Source organism: Cebidichthys violaceus, unplaced genomic scaffold, assembly GCF_023349555.1.
Source record: "Cebidichthys violaceus isolate CVI_PGR_0920_01 unplaced genomic scaffold, fCebVio1.0.p SCAF_15, whole genome shotgun sequence".
NCBI lineage: Eukaryota > Metazoa > Chordata > Actinopteri > Perciformes > Stichaeidae > Cebidichthys > Cebidichthys violaceus.
In genome coordinates, this window is record NW_027176318.1 from 8,231,298 (window position 1) to 8,248,271 (window position 16,974).

Genomic DNA, 16,974 nt, shown 5'->3' on the forward strand with positions numbered 1-16,974 from the left:
TTTTTCAGCTTTTTCTTTTTTTGTAAACATGTGTACTTATGAGCTCACACCATATGCAGGCATGTTTGAACATAAGTCTTGCGCAATAATCCGAACAGGGTACTCGAGGCAACATGGGAAGAACAAAGTGAGTAGTGAGGCTTATTGGAGAAGCCTTACACCTCTGAAAGGGGGGCCTGTGTCCCATAAAATAAAAGTCTTTTACAGCATTAAAAGAATCGTTCGGTACGCAAAAGCTGATAGAGTGCCAGTCCTTTTTCATGCCATGCGGATTAAAGCTTGTACAGAAGAGCTATTTCACACATGGGCAACTATAAACAACAGATGTGGTGGAAGTTTTTTGGACACCATTACACGGGTTGAACATTTAATGAGAAGATGTCCTCGTTTTCTGCAAGCACTGGTGATATACATGCCTGATACACCGGTATATGCTCATATTGAACACACACAAACCATTTCTAGCACCCCTATCTCACCCTTTTCTCCCTCAGGCAGACTTAAACTGACACAGCATAATTTTTCTGTTAACACATTTTCTTGATCCCTCTGTCTCTCACTGACACACAAACACACACACACTAAAACACACAAAGACTCCTCTCCTCCCTCACAAAGATCCCTGTCCAGCCCTCCCAGCTGGCCCTTAACCGGCCTACAGTGTTTTAAAGAGCTGAACAGAGCAAGTACTGAGAGCAGGAAGGGGAGATGAAACAAAGGAGATTAAAGCTCGGAGAAAGAAAGGGAGGGGGTGGCAAAACCTGCTTCTGGCTTCCCGTGGTCTTTAGTGCCAGCCAGCATTTTTCTGGTGTGGTTTGTGAGTAACAGCGATGTGCTGGTTACTGCATTTATTTTCCTCAGAGCCTCTGGTGGAGCAGTCCTTGAGAAAAGGACTGCTCCACCAGGAGCATCAGTGAGTAAGAAAAGGAAAAGTGGGAGGTCAGAAATGAGTGCAAAAAAAAAGGAGCAAAAAAAGGATGTAATATAAGGTTCATCCTTGAAGGCCATATCCAATTACACGTCCATCACAATGCTTTTTCTGTTGCCATGGCAACAATTGGTAACAATTAATTTCTACTTTTTGCTTTCCTGTACCCTCTGAATTGTATTTATTTGATTTTTATATTATTACTTTTTCTGCCTCCACCTCTGGTTAACTGCAGGAGTTGGATGAAAAACATCAGCAGGATGCCTTGCTTGGTGACGCAGAGGCGTCATATATATATAGAAGTAGAATGCCTCAGCTCATTAAGAAAGTCTCTATTAAGATGGAATTGAAAAAATGTAATATAGCCACTGTTGTCTAATTTTAAAACGCCATGGAAGCTGTCACAGCTTTCCTCAGTCACTTTTTGATTCGGCAAACAATGAAATAAAGTTTGAGATGCCAGAAGAAGTTCTTTAAGAATATGCATTTCTTGACCTGATCTACCTGGGCTGCTTTGTATACGTAGCTCTTTGTGCATCTTCACATACGTTCTCTTTGAAATACAGATTTTTTTTTCAGGCCTAGAAGGTTGCTTAGAAACCACACAAACATCTATAAAAAGGCGATTATTTCCACTGCAAAGCCTCCAAAGCTTCAAAACGTAGACTCGGCCTGTGTGTGAAAGCCAGATAATTACCCAAGCCCAAGCCTATCCCACTCATTCCTTAATTGGCTGTCTCAAAGTTGGACAGAATGGAGAAAGAAAAGTCACAGTGGAAGGCATGCTTCCTAACTGATGGCTAATAGCGTTCTTTTTTTTTTTTACAACATGCACAGAAATAAAAACACGCATGTACAGCAATTATTTGCTTTAATTAGTACGTGCGAATGAATGTATAAACCTGTGTGTGCATGTGAGTGTTATACCTCTCCTCACGGTTCTGGCCCACACATACTCGTCCGCCGTGGCGAGGGGTCGGGTTACTGCAGGAGCGTTGACGGACCTGGAAGCCGATGCCGCAGCTCGTGCTGCAGGGAGACCATGAGGTCCAGGGAGTCCACGCTCCGTTTCTATAGAGACACACAGAGCAACATCGGTCTAAGCTACTTTAGATACTGATGGAGTGGTGATGGTAGCGGGAAGAACACAAACGGCAAGATACAGCAGGAAGATATCAACTATTAAGGGCCACGAATCTCAGGGATTGATCACACTATGAGTGTTTGTAACCTCATAGAAAACAATAAACAGTTCAAGAGATGATTAAAGAAAATATACAAAGCAATTCTGTGTTATGGCTTTCATATAGCTGTACTGTACTGCAACATGGAACATCTTACTGTGTGCGGAGTAAATAGACAGTCCTGTCTTTGTTGTCTCGTTAGTTGTGATTTATACTTCTGTGTAAGTACATTTAACATTTTGTATACACCTATCCCCTTAACTCGCAATCATCCTCTGTATTATAGAAATAGGTACATTGATATTCATAGAGTGTGTCGAAAAAAAGAAGGAGGATTCACAGATGTGTATCAGCAAAGAACGTACCTGGAGCAGTTTGCGACCTCTACACTGATGCCATAGCAATGCTGGCCTCCACACTGAGGGGCGGGGTTATCACAGGCTCGTGTCCGACACAGGCAGGACCCCGCGCTGCCTCCATCATTATGACTGCATGTGGACCAGCCTGACCAGGCGCCAAAGCCTCCATCAACAGTCACATTACGGATCTGTGATGAAAAGAGGACAAAAATAAAACAGTTGATAGTAATGGCTTTTCTCAGAAACTGGTCATTGCATTAGACTGAAACTCTCAGGAATGTATTGCTCTGGGAGACGCAGCCCACGGCTAGTGTGGATACAAACAGAAATCAATTTTCCTCAAATAGATGCAAAAATAACTGCATGAGATCAACTACAGCACATCTAAAATGATGCAGTCATATGGACAAAATGTGCTGAAAACACGAGGAAGCTATATGAAAATTGTCTCAGGATACGATGATATTCCAAAACAGCAATAGAGAGATTCAGAAAGGCAAATGAAAGCTGTGAATGACCAGATTCAAAGGAAAGAAATACGAGGAAATAAAAGTGGCAGCATAAATAGATATCTGAAGCAAAACAGAATGAAACAGGAAGGCTCCGATATTACAGGAGCTATGAATTACGAGTGACGTCCAGGGCACACCAGCTAAATACAAAAACGCACCGGTGTGAGATTCAGAGCTGGAGATGATATGAGCCATGTCGCTGCTACATTTCAGGGTGATTTACAAATGCAAAGAACGATTTCATACGGGGAGAAAAGAGAGCGTGATCATGAGCTGCTTTGGCAGAAGCAGAAATAACGTCTGCCCTACGTTCTTTTTGGTAATTGTACTCTGCCGTGTGCCTAAAAGGGGGATGCTTGGCTAAGACAGACAACATTTGCATCAACGGGCTGCCTAGAAAGCTAACAACTAGAAAAAGACATCCAACATCTTTTACTAATTTACAGCTGAGACTATAAATGTTACGATACATGTGTCTGTAGCTATGTCCTATTTGCCTCTAAAAATAATTCAACATATAAATAAGTATTTTTACTGGTGGGAAAAGTGTAATTAATTTCATCAAAATGGGAAAACTTAATTAAAGGGTGCCCGAAACAGGATGACAGATCAATTCTAAAGGATGACGAAAAGCACTCATGTTTTATGCAGCTTATAAGAGTAAAAGTAATTTATTTTTTCCCAGGCTGAAATTAGAACAGTTGTCTCTTTCTTATTCTAAATAATACTGTAGCATAATGTGTTTTAGAGTGGGGCTTGGTTAAAATTACTTTTAGTGGGTTCCTTGAACAAAACATTTATTGAGTAGACATTTCCATTTTAACCCTAACCCTAACCCTGAGTGGAAACATACAGAAAAGCGACTAACACTTGTACCTTCCCTAAAACTACAGAGAAACTAATTTCTGCTTGTTTCCATATAGACGTGAATCTGTGATGCCAGATGGCGTTTGTGAATAAGTTGGTAAAGCATCTCCTGTCTCTGCCTACACAATGTGTGTGTGTGAAAAACCTTGACTGGCCTCCAGCTCAACACTTCCACTTTGCAGAAGAAAGTAACAGAGCAGACATTCAGCCAGTTAAGCCGTTCTCAAAACTGTTAATGGACTCATAGGGAGTGAAACACTAACTGTGATGAAAGAAAACTTGTTTTTCAGTTTTCACGTCTTGGCATCGAAATGTAGCAAGCAGACGATTTTCCCATTCTGGTCCAGCTACACATGCCCTATTCTAAAGCCATTTATCTCTGTCAGAATACAAAGTGATTACCGCCAAAGTTAATTCATGCTCACTCTAAATGGATTGGATCTGCTTAGACCAAGGTTTAAGTGGGTAAATACATATTCCATTACTAGTGTGGGCAGTGGTATGTGGCCACATGAAAATACATCAAAACTAAAGGATTGGTGACAACACTGCTGCGAGAAACATTGACATTGTCTTTAATCAAAGCCTGCATTTAAATAGTTTAGAGACAGTTAGCTTAGCATGAAGAAACATCTACCAGCACCTCTAGAGCTCAGTTAACACATAGCTTAATATATGGTCTATTTACTCCGTACAAAAACTCTGGTTGTAAAAATGACAAGTTTTAAGTGAGCTTTATAAGTGCTGGTACGCAGATTTCTTAATCTTTGGATAGAGGTGTTTCCCCCCTGTTTCCAGTCTTTATGCTAAGTAATGACTACAGAAATACTCTGAATGGCTGAGGGAGCCTCTGACATAAGAATTATTTTTGAGCTGCAACCAGTTGTGACTTTGCTATATTAGAATATGTGTGTCTGCTTATGCGCATATGCATGTATAATTGTGTGTGTCCATTTATATATCTGAATGCATATGAGAATGCAGTGTTTCTGCCAGAGCTCTGCTGACAGATGCCACTGGGTGCTGCTCAGTGGCTTGACTGCCAAATATTCTTCTGAACATGAAGCCACATAAAAGGGCATGTAGGCACACAGCACTCTCCGCTGTGACTGGCTTGAAAATGTCAGAAAAAGAGCAGAGCTGCCGGCCCCTTTATACTGCTCCAAAATGTGGTGCATGTTAAAATAAAAGGAAGAGCTATTTTGCTAATGAACAAGCAGTCAGAGGTGAATGATTGAGGCAGCGCTCTGGATCACTCCCGGGCTACATGTCGCTCCCTTAAAGTCAAGTTGTTCAGTCCCAAGATGCCTTTTTTTAGCGAAGATATGTTTCTCGAGCTGGTTTTAGAGGACGGTGCTTCTAAGTGAGCGTATGGAAAGAATACAGAGCAGGCTGCAGCTTTCAAAGGAGAGGAACAACGATGAATGTGAGTGTTAAATTCATGTGGAGGGGAGAGCGACCATGAAGGCAGAGTAAGGATAATTGAGTATTCTACCTAACTTTAAAGTTTCAAAGTAGAGACAGCAAAGTGAACTACAATGAGGTATGTACAGGTCAGGCAGCAGCTCAGGGACACTCACAGGGCATTTCGTGATGCTCTGCTCCCATTGGCTCATCCTGACACTTTCCTCCAGCGTGGTGCATTTCTTCAACAACAGGTCCCAACCACAGTATGGGTCCCTGGCTCCGACGCAAGCTCTGGAAGGACAATAAAGTTCACTTTTAATGGGCTTTTATTAACCAGTGAAAACAGATATCTCTGTATTGTGACAAGACACTATGAAGAGAGTGGCAAAAGAGAGAAGGAGCAAGAGGAAAGAAGAAAGACGTGTAGAGGTGTAGAAAAAGAGGTGAGCACAAAGCAAATTACCATAAAAGAGAGGGAGGAGAGAAGCTCCTCAAGTGACAGAGAAGAAGAAAGAGATAAGCAAAGGCAGGAGAAAAATGTTAATAAGCGTCTTGCAATTCTCTACAATGCTTACATTGGATCAGCGTCCTAAAATCATGTCTTAACACAATGTGCTGACTGATTTCTCAGGTAATCTGCAGCCAAGCACCAGGATTATAGTTTTGAGCTCGCGTACACACACACATACATTTCTGACTCAAATGCCTTATCAGCTCAACAAAGATTCACTGTGAGGATACGGTAGCAAAGATAGCGGGTTCTGTCTTTGCCGCATCTGCTTCAGGTGGTTTACGGAGTGCAATAAAAAGCCTGATGTTACTCTTTTCATGCAAATACGAGTCTGCGGTGACGGCACAATGACATATCTCTGAGCCACAAGCATCGACGGAGCCCGACATGCCCCTAGTGATAGGTAACTTAAGTTGTCTGTGGGTTTTATAACAATGAGCTGAGCACAGACACAAACACAAGTGCAAGGGCACAAGATCAGATGCATCCATCCTTGTGAAAATGCAGAAAGGCAAACGGCTTGCCGGCACACAATCTAGCGAACACACAAGGTGGCTGACATAGCGTCTGGGTGACTAACGAAAAGCAGAACATTATGTATCTTCACCGACAAGGATATCAGGGGTGACGACAGCAGCGAAAAAATGAAAGGGAGAAAGAACAAGATAATACTTGTCTTTCAGGGGGCCTTACGGGCCTTGCAGATTGTACACCACCCTTCAGTGAGCCTTCTTCTTTTATAAGAAGCAGGTAAACCTCAAAGACCTATCAGTGATGAAGCCAGTAACTCCTAGCTGCCAGTCTGTGTGCATGGTTTAATGTCTTTTATCCGCTTTGTTTGTTTTCGGACTCTCTTTAACTCTCTCACACTTTCTTAAAAAGGAAAAAAAGGAAAAAGATAATGAAGTGCCATGATGGCTGCCGCATATATCACAGAGCCACAGCTGTAATATGGTGCCTAACTCTTCTGTGCATTCCAATAACAGCTCATTGTGCGAGAGATAAGGAATGCAGGTGTGATTCTTTTCTGCGTGCGATGATGGATGGGATCCCAATCTCGTGGTGAGTCTCGACACCCCAGCCTCTGTCTCGGGTTTTTGTTCGCTGATATTTATGCCTTGACGGAGCGTCTTGCAGACAGACAGAAAGTCAATATATCTGCTAAACACACACACAGCGGCAAGAGAACTGTGTACGCGAGGCACAAAACGCACGGTTCGATGACGACGAGGGAAAGACAGTGAGACAGACGGATGGAGGGCAGCTGTGGGCACCTCCAGTGGCCCAGACAAAAGCTGATTTACAGGGTTTTAAATATCAGCAAAAGCCCCCTACCGACACACAGGCCTGGCCCTCTAAGATAAAGAGCATCTTATGGAAAAGGGGAGCTTTAAAACTTTGTTGGGTACACATTTGCACATTTTTGACAGTTTCCATTGAGATTAACGGTGCTGCTTTGTGCATGTACTCACTCTCTGCTCTTGTGGTAGCTGCATCTCTTAAGCGGGATCTTGATGACCTGGTCTCTTACACCCACATAAAGCTCACTGCGGCTGTGCAGGATCAGCAGGCTTCGGATCGGCTGTCTCTTCCTGGGCGGGAACAACTCGATCTCCTCCAACAGGCAGCTCCCCGTGGACTGATTGAGAGGGGAAAGCACTTTCCTGATAGTGCCGTAATCTGGAAGAGAAAGAGGGGGGAAGAGAGAGAATTTGGTCACAAAGAGGAAGGCGGTTGTTGATCTGCTCGAGAAAAAAGGTGAAGTAGTAGAGAGGCAGGGTATCAAGAGCAGAGAGTTTGATATGGGAAAAAACAACAAAAAATACATCTCGGATGAGCAAAACTGCACACAAGCTAATGTGAACTCAGTGTGAACCACACAACAATCATCCTAACAGAGAGGTTCTGAAATAAGACTGGTGGTGGCTGGCTTGTCAAGCTTAGTTATGTCGTCAAAATGCAGTGCTGTATATGCAACCAGGGAACTGGTACTGTATGGCACATGAATACATGATCTCTGGCTTTTCTTTGAAGGGATATTCCAGGGGAAGAAACCACCTTGTAGTTCTGAAAGAGAAAAGTGTGGAAACCCATGCCATTGCGAATGCGTCCTGACCCTAATTTTATGTAAGGTAGGCCCTGTGAGACGAAGTTGGGGGCAAAAAATCTCTCATACATGCAATCTGCTGGGTGAAGAAGAAGTAATTAGGTGCACAGTAATGCCAAGGAAATAAGGGTGAATTGTTAATACACCATTTCAAAGTCAGGAATGTGAAAGTTAAGTATTGCCCTAAGCAGCGGAGGACGGGAACACATTACTTAGTGACGCGTTAAAGTAATGTGATTACCATTTCAAGTATTACTATTTTGACAATTGGAGATTTGACCTGTTTGCTAATTTAATGGAGGGTGGATATCTAGCTTCTTAGCAAGCCTGATAATGTTTGCCGCTGGTAAGCCACATTCAGGAAATCACAGTTTTGTTCACAGTTGGACAGTGTGAGAGCGCTGAAGCTCACTGTGAGCACGGGACTTCTGAAGAGCTGTGTGCCAACGATGGCTAAGGATAAGCTATGATGATGCTAACTAAATACTTACATGCAATTATACTGTATATACAACATTTATTCTATAAATATTTCTCAATTAATTTGTACCTCTCTGTCTTTGTGCTTCTGCAACAAAATATAGCTATTCTTATCTTATAATTTCTCCCTTTGGAATCCTCCATGTGTTGATGTAATTACTTTTTTTAATGAGTGATACCAAATGAGTAAGTAATAATTATTTTTTTCTCCCAAGGCAGGTACCTTCACCAACGTAGAGTTTCACAATTGGTTAGAAACCAGGAACTTCAAGGAAATCTTTTGGATTTAATTGAAATCTGTTCATGTTAACTGCAAGAGAAAATGTTGCCGCAGGGCTGAAATTACTAATGAGGGCTGAATAACGAGGAAGGGTACATTTCCTGCTAGCCACATGTTTGAACAAAATAACCCTACACCTTGACATCTTTGGACCCACAGTTGGAGCTATTAGGTTTTCCACAATGGCCCCAATGAGCAGGGTGCTTTTAGGCGTTAATAATAGCATGTGATTAGGTACAGTATGTGCGCTACCCAATGGCCTTGGCAGGGTTTCAGATGTTTTCATTAGCGTCTGGTTAGTGTCTAGGGAACTTGCAGTGTGGGCAGCTCTGGTCCGACGCTACATTGATCACAGCACCATACAAACAATGAGAGGGGAGTTTTTGAGGGAGATGCCAAGCATAGAGCCAGTGATCTGGAACAGTTTGTGTATGTGTGCGTGTGTGTCTGTGTGTGTGTGTGTGTGTGTGAGAGAGAGAGTGTGTGCTTGCAAGTGTGATATCCTAAAATAACACTGACTAACAACAGGAAGATCATGTTGACATTTCCCAGGGGAACTATGGTATATTAGCACAGTGAAGTGGGTCGCTACGTTCAAATTCTGTTCAGTACACCAGCATATAATCCATATTGTGTGTTATATCATAATAGAGCACAGACACCAAACGTGGGTGTGTATCTGGTGTCTAGCTGATACTGTTTTTAGCACTTTGCCAAATAACATCACATATTGTCACACCGGCGTGATCAAACAGTCTACTGATAAACAGGTGGTGCCATGCAGTTCAGACAGGGAAAACGAGGAAGGGTAAAGTGAGAGCTGTACGTGTGTGTTATTAATTACCCGTCTGTTTTCTTTTGTCACATGGCTGTTGGCTGTTTCGATATCTTAGTGAGGGATTGCATGGGAGTGATATGCGATGTGACATGCGTGTGTTCTGTCAGTGCATATGGAGAACATATGGAAGGGAAGAGTTATCAAACTTGGGTCAGAAGACAAAGCTTTGAAGCCTCCTCAGAAGTACAGATCTATTGGTTTCATTATTCTTACAGGTTTTCCTTATTTCCAATGCCTGAACTTCAAACGACTTAAAGCCCCCAGAAAACGTATTTTAGATTTTTTTTAAAGTATTCTATAAAAAACAATCAATATTCATGACAATATAAGTAAGAATTCAGGCTTAAATTTACAAAGCTGTGTTAGATATTACTCATTAAGAGTTTAACTCTCCTGAAATGCTAATCTATGCTAATTTGCTGCTCCAAGACTGTGTAGGTTTGAATCCTGATCAGAGCATGTGAGTGGAGCGCGAACAAGCGGGGAGCACAACCGTTAGGAGCACAGAGCAGATTTTCTTAGAAGTTGGAGCTTCACATTTTCTCTCTGTCCCGCTCCAGTACCTACCACTCACACCATGAGCCCGAAGCATGCCCGAGCCCGACCCAGAATGCATCTGTGTATGGCGCACCCACACTATTTTCTGACAGAAATCGGCTGTTGCAACCTCGACAATGGAGTTCACAAAGTAATTTCAAAAGGAAGCTGAGAAGCGAGCGGTGAGCAATTTGAGTGGAGCGAGGTGAAATCTGAGTTGAGCGCGGAGCGTTATCGAGCGGAGCGGCCTGGAGCGGCTTTCAACGGGGGGATAGGAGGGTATGAACAGCTCCGTGAGCGAGGAGCAGAAGCTCTCACTGCTCCACTCACATCCACTGATCCTGATTGGTGCCCTGAAGTACATGACATCAGCCCCCCGCCCCCCATATCAAACCTTTGAAACTAATACAAAAATCTCATTTGTGAGATAACTAAATAAGGAAATTATGTGGTTATGTAGGACCCCGTCGTAAATATTAAGAAGGGGATTGATACATACGTTTTCAGGATCATTAAGAAGTCAAAACATTTCAGACAGCATATGCAAGCACCCAACAAATATGCCAATGAATAAAAAAAGAGACAATAATGTGTAGAGAATAAAGACACAAATACTGTCTCAAGGTCTAAGTCAAACACAATGCATACACATATTAAGAAGAACTCACCCGTAGCCAAGTATATGATGTGAAAAAGCATGTCTTTCCCCTGCACCACATCCACCGCAACATGAGTGAAGCGCACGTTGTCCTCCATGAAGTAGGGCACAGGAACCACGGGTTGGACCACCTCATGCATCAGCAAAAACTTCTGAGCGTCCTGCAGGTTTCTTTCAGTCAGGTTCACGTAGGAGCCAGAGTCAATGGTGCCGCACTGTGGATGCGGGGAATACAGAGCAGAAAATGATGGACTGACTACATTAATACAAGCTCCAAGCTCTTTGGGATGAAAAGCCACGTTAATATGCTTCATTTTTTTTGTCCAGAAGTACCACCAGAGATGAGAAAAGAGAGGGATTGAATGATTAAATGAACAAGGCTTTAAAGTCGATTGCAGCCTCATTGTGATGGTTTGCTATCCTCACGACCTCCAGGCTTTGTAGTCAATACACCGCGGCAGATGGAAGACGACTGAATGAATGTTTGACTGAGCAGGTAGTTAGATCTTTTATTTGATTTTTCCTCATATGCATATATATATATATATATTGCTGGTGAGTTTTGTTGGCACCAATAGTAATGTCTCTGATTGCTCTTTTTTCTACCCCAAAAATAAGCTGAAATCTAAAAAATGTTTTATTATCTTCAGAGCTTCATTATTGTTATTTATAATTACAGAAAAAAAAGCATATTTTGCAATATCACTCAAACAGACTCTGACTTTCACAAAAAAAAAACACAATCTGCCTAGAAAACAGTCCAGTAACAGAGGAAGAAGAAAACAGAAGTATCTTATATAAATAGAGAGATTTCATTGTTACAAATTCATTTGGTTTTATCAGGTACTGTTCACTGTAAGTTCTCGTTCTGTGTCCCAGTAGAGTTTTTCAACTGAAGCAGAGTCAGTGCCGCAGCGCTCTGTCATAATGTGAAATATCTAATATGTTAGACATTTCCCCAACTTTATATATGAAAACGAGCTCAATAAAATGAACTGTCTCCAAATGGGAGTTAAAAGAGAGAAATGTTACACAGTCCAATATAGAGCTTCATTTGTGTGATACTGCAGGTTTATAAATGTGTTTTAACAATATAATGTGTTCATATTTTTAGGTGTTTTTCTTTTCTTCTAGGAAACTTAATATGAAGGGATCTTTGGCATTTTTTAATATTGCTAATTATACAGCATATAAAATTGCAACATTTTGAAGCACATTGTTGCTGTCCAGTAACAATATTCATGCTTTTAAGGGTGGGAATGTAGAGCATTTTTTCTCCCAAAAAAGCAGAAAGAGACTAAATGTGGCACAAAGCCAGTCCAGCTGAGGCAGAGCTGGATCAGTTAAGCTAACCATGCATGTCCTTCTCAGGGAAAGAGGTCCCTGGCTGGGGTCAGGAGGATTGTGGATTGAGGCTCCATCCACAAAGAATACGGCCTACTCCACGATACAGAGAAGAGAAAACAAAAATAAGCCAAGCTCTACAATTACGCTGACCCAAATGACTGGTACGGTTTTTGTTTTGAACATAGATTTGCAGATGCACTGCACGGATTTGCTCCAGGCTAACCGTACGCAGCCTCGTTGTACTAAGCTGAGACTGGACCTTGGGTGGCGATTAGTTCCTGCTGAATAGCTACGGTAGCAAATGCATGGACACTTTATACAGATCAATCCCTGGCCTTCTGTGGGCTGACGGATGAGAATCGTGGCGGGCTTCCCCGGGATAGGCAACGGATCAGCGCCCTCGGCACATCAGGAGTTGGGAAATTAAAACCCTGAAGGACAGGGAAATGCAACACTTTGTGTATGTGCTGCTTATGTGCCTCTTTCTCTCTGTGCAAAAATGAGTAGTGTGTGTGTGTGTGTGTGTGTGTGTGTGTGTGTGTGTGTGTATGTGTGTGTGCTGAGGGCTATATAATAACATATGTCTAAGGTTTCCTTCTGTGGTTTGTCCTTGCATGTGACCAGTGAGGGTCTATGACATCTGTGAATGTACAAAGAGACGGATGTGGTGATTTCCTCGGTACAGCCAAGGTGAGGGACAGAACCATCATTTGGCTGAGGGCCCATCCAACACTCAGCTGTCGTGATCATTGTCAGCGCACTGTGCTCTGCCAGGATGATAAGTGCCTCTGAGAAATATGGTTGTATTACAGCATGTTTTTGCCAAATGGGCTTTTGTTGAAAATCCTCCCTAGATCGTTAAATATTCCATCACCCGTGATCTGGTTAGAAAAGTTCATCAGTTTTGGCTCCAAATAATCATATGTTAAGCTGAAAGAAAGCACAGAAAACTGACACCTCTTGTTTGCTTCAGTTAAAATATCTAACACAACAACATTTTCTCTAACTTAAAGGGGACATTTGGCACCTTTTATGTATATCATAGTGTTGACGGTAAAAGTAGTCTATTTAATCAATAAATTCCTCAGTGTGTGCCGTATTGACGCTGAAAGCTGAGTTTGAATCTGTTGTTCTGTTCCTGCATCCAGCGTAGGTGTATGACGTGACAGTAGCGTAGCTGGGTGCAAGTAAGAATTACAGGCTGCTATTTCAGCTTGGATTTCTCAGGGTAGCCAAGGGGTGTGCTCCATGCCGCTCTAAATGAGAACTACCTTGTTCGATTCAATATGCGTGCAGAGGGTGTTATGGACGAGAATACATTTGACAGTGTTTTGCCTGACTTGGATAATCAGCCGCCATTATTCAAGTCAGAGTATAAGGACAAAGAACTGCAGCGGAGAGGCCAAGGCTGCAGCGGGGATTATATGGCTGGCAGAGACCCTCCAGAACCTCTGCCACAGAGATCAAACACCGACTGGTTGTTGTTAGAGTAACGTAGCTCATTTGGACAAGAGCGGAGCCAGAACTATAATGTGTGTGTGTGTGTGTGTGTGTGTGTGTGTGTGTGTGTGTGGTGGAGCGAGAGAGAGAGAGTGATGCAGTGTGAACAGACAAGAGAGAGCGATCGGAGCAGAGAAGAGTTTCAGTTTAGCGGTGACATTAAGTGAATGTACAGTAGAGTTTAAAGTTTGTGCACAAATTAAGCAGCTCCTCACGTGCGCGCGAGACAACGTCAAACAGAAGCTTGTGTGCAATGCATGCTGGTACCCCGAGCAGGAGAAATCAGCTTACCCTGTCAATACAGCACACCCAGAATAATGTATTGCTTCAATTGACGACATTTACCATCAACACTGATTGGACATCCACATAAAAGGTGCCGTATTTACCATATTGTTCTGCACATGGAGCTTGACAATGAATGTGTTTGTACAGTAAGCAATTGCAGTGTGACAGAAAACCTATACAGCACAGAGACAGTATTAGCTCCTAACGCCCAACGAACATGACTCGTAGGCTGAATAAACCCAGCAGGATCAATCCGCAAATAAATGGGGGGATTTTCTCTGCAGACAGATGGGGAATTAAGCTCTCAATCAATGACCAGTGTCTGTGTCTGCATGTGTGTTGAGTGATGAGTTCACAGTGATAATTATCCCTATGTGGCAGTGATCAACAACCCTCTATTTATGTGGGCGTATTTGTGTACAATACATATGTATTTGGTTGGTGGCGTTTATAGGTGCTGGTCTCAAGGTGTATGTTGCATGACTGTAGCTGTGTGTGTGTGTGTGTGTGTGTGTGTATGTGTGTGTGTGTGTGTGTGTGTGTGTGTGTATGTGTGTGTGTGTGTGTGTGTGTGTGTGTGTGCGCAAAGGGCTGGGAAAAAAAATGGGCAGGCCATAAATCCTGCGCTCGTAAATCTAATCCTCCAACATTGACAAATGCTTGATGAAGATGTCACTGAAACCTAGATAAAGTGTGCATCGGTCCAGCGGTGAGGAGCAGCTATTGTGCCCGAGCTTAAATGGAGAGGTGCGGATGGAGCGGAAGAACTGATCCCGGTTTATCCTTGAGGAAAACAGCCTCATAAAAGCCTATGGTATATAAAAACATCTTGGTGATGTACCTACAGTATTCTGAGCAGAAAAAAATATATCAACAGATAGAAGAAATTGGTTTTCTTGACGGTAAGTGAATTTCAGACGTGTAGATATATGAACGCATGACGGTGGTGAGACGCATTGTAAGTTACAGATGGGTATGTACTTTTTTTTAGTAAACTGCCACAGCTAGCACTTTTTTTGGCCTTTTTTCTGCATGAGTGTGTCATTATAGATAATGTGTGTGCGACTTCTCGATAGCAGCCATCGCGGATGCTCATGCAGCTGCTGGCTTGACGGAAACATGATCGAGGGCCTGTGATGGGAAACGTGTGGAAGTGAGGTGTGTGTCACACATTGGCAGCCAGACCTCAGAGGGAATTCAATCCCTGAGCTGCGTGGATTAGCTCCCTCACTATCTGCTGAGCCCGTTGCAACGGAGAGGCACTTCGGCTAATAAAACATTCCCTCTGTATCATCGGTATACAGCAGCGCCTAAAATTGGGATAAGGCGCCCTGGCACTGCTTGGTTGCCCCTCTGAGTTTCAGGACAGAGTATAAACATAAAGTGCCACTTGTGCAAAACAAGGACAGTGTATTTATAGAAAGGGACTACAGTTCACAAAATGAGGCTATGAAACACCTTAAAGGAATGATTGTGCCATTGTAAAAACCACTGGAATATTTAACGAGCGGTCGTAATGTGTCTGTCTATGAATAGAGTGCGAGATGATTCAATGAGAGAGGAAATTAATGAGAGTCAAGAGCTTGCTGGAGATCTGAGGCAGGCTCATCAGGGCGAACACACAAACACACCACATGCATAAATTTCCTTAGGCATGCACCCAGCCACACATACTATTTTGGCTTGTTTAGCAGTGTGTTGGGTCTAAATCACCTCAAGCATGAACAAATGATCGTTAACGATCAGCTTTGAACTTTAACTCACACTTCATAAACTACCGTCGCCATGCTAGCGGCGCGACTGTTGTGTTGCCAATGTTGGGCTCTTGGTCTATCCAAAAATGGTCCAGATGGAAATATCTTTTAATACAAATAAATTGTGTAGTCTCTCTGCTGTTCAAACAAATAAGAAACAGGGCTCCTCTGTACAGCTTTGTTACCTGAAAGTCCGGGTTGGGGTTGGGGTAGGGCAGCCACGCTGACCGTGAGTTCTCCTGGTACTTGAAGGGCCCGTTGAAAACCTGTGATATGGCACTGAGATTGAAGGCACACACCGCAGATGCAGCAATGCTGTTTCTAAATGTCAGCAACAGGAACAAAAAAAAAGGGAAGAGAGACCCAACAAAGGGGGTGAGAGGAATGATGGATGAGTGAGGGAGAAACAGAGGAACAGTTGGATAAAGGCATTTTAAAAAGGACACCATAGCACAAGTAGAAAACTCTGTCCAGATGTTGTTGGTGCAGTATTTGTGAATCTGACCTCTGTGTGTTTGTATTGCTCTTAGCCAACAATACAAATCAAACACCGGACAGACAGACGCAGACGTTGGCATAAGTGATCGTCATTATTGGATTATAAATCCAGCCACAGGACACAATTAAGCTGTTCAGCCTGTCTGATTAACTGTACAGATCTCAGGCCTGAAATACAGCTTTGACTTTTTAAGCTGTCAGTTTCAACAAGTACCGGTCTCTGCTCTCTGAAGAGAGAGTAAAGAATGAGAGTATTAACTCTCAACTTAAACTGAGAGACTTGGGCGATGTGAATTATAATCCTATGCGGCTGTTCATTAGACTCTGTGCCTGCAGGGGGAAATGTTTCCAATACCCTTCAAAAGACTTCTTTTTCAGCAATGTGAAGGCATTGACCATAAAGAATAGATTACTCAGCTTTTACAGTAATAATGGTCTGTGCGTGTGTGTGTGTGCGTGCGTGTGTGTGTGTGTGTGTGTGTGTGTGTGTGTGAGAATGGGAAAGTAAAACAAAATTAAAATAAAGATGGAGAGACAAAAAGAGGAAATAATGTTTGCGAAAATAGAAAATAATACTTTTCATCCATGGATGCATCCCATCTCTTACGACCCCCATGTGCATGATACAGTGCACACACTAATAAGTGACGATAAGCTTTTTTCATGGGATTTAAATGTCAGATGGTACTGCAATGAGCAATCCTCTTAACTGGTTTGAGTGTTTATAGGTGGATATTTCTACTGGAAATTCAATTTAAGATGCACTTGGCCATGTAAACTTTACTGTCATATCACTCAATTTGATATGCTCAGTGAGCATGCTACAAAAAGGTCACATGCCAAGCTAATGCAGTCAAAGTGTGTTTGTTTACAAAACTGACAATGTGATGCCAAAAACACTGTGAATTATACATGAAGC

At 42.6% G+C, this 16,974-nt stretch overlaps 1 protein-coding gene across 2 annotated transcripts in view; it reads right to left on the reverse strand.

The window, feature by feature from the left end:
* sema5a (sema domain, seven thrombospondin repeats (type 1 and type 1-like), transmembrane domain (TM) and short cytoplasmic domain, (semaphorin) 5A) overlaps positions 1-16,974 on the reverse strand; it is a 109,670-nt gene that overhangs the window by 34,287 nt on the left and 58,409 nt on the right. For both annotated transcript variants that reach the window (XR_011102841.1, XM_068709818.1), the window contains exons 9-14: positions 15,743-15,878; positions 10,679-10,883; positions 7,241-7,448; positions 5,431-5,548; positions 2,478-2,659; positions 1,856-1,999 (exon numbers count right to left, since the gene is read on the reverse strand). Coding sequence is in view for 1 of the 2 variants with exons in the window: in XM_068709818.1 (XP_068565919.1) it covers positions 1,856-1,999; positions 2,478-2,659; positions 5,431-5,548; positions 7,241-7,448; positions 10,679-10,883; positions 15,743-15,878 (993 nt within the window). In the remaining variant the exon portion in view is untranslated. The remainder of the gene's footprint in view (positions 1-1,855; positions 2,000-2,477; positions 2,660-5,430; positions 5,549-7,240; positions 7,449-10,678; positions 10,884-15,742; positions 15,879-16,974) is intronic.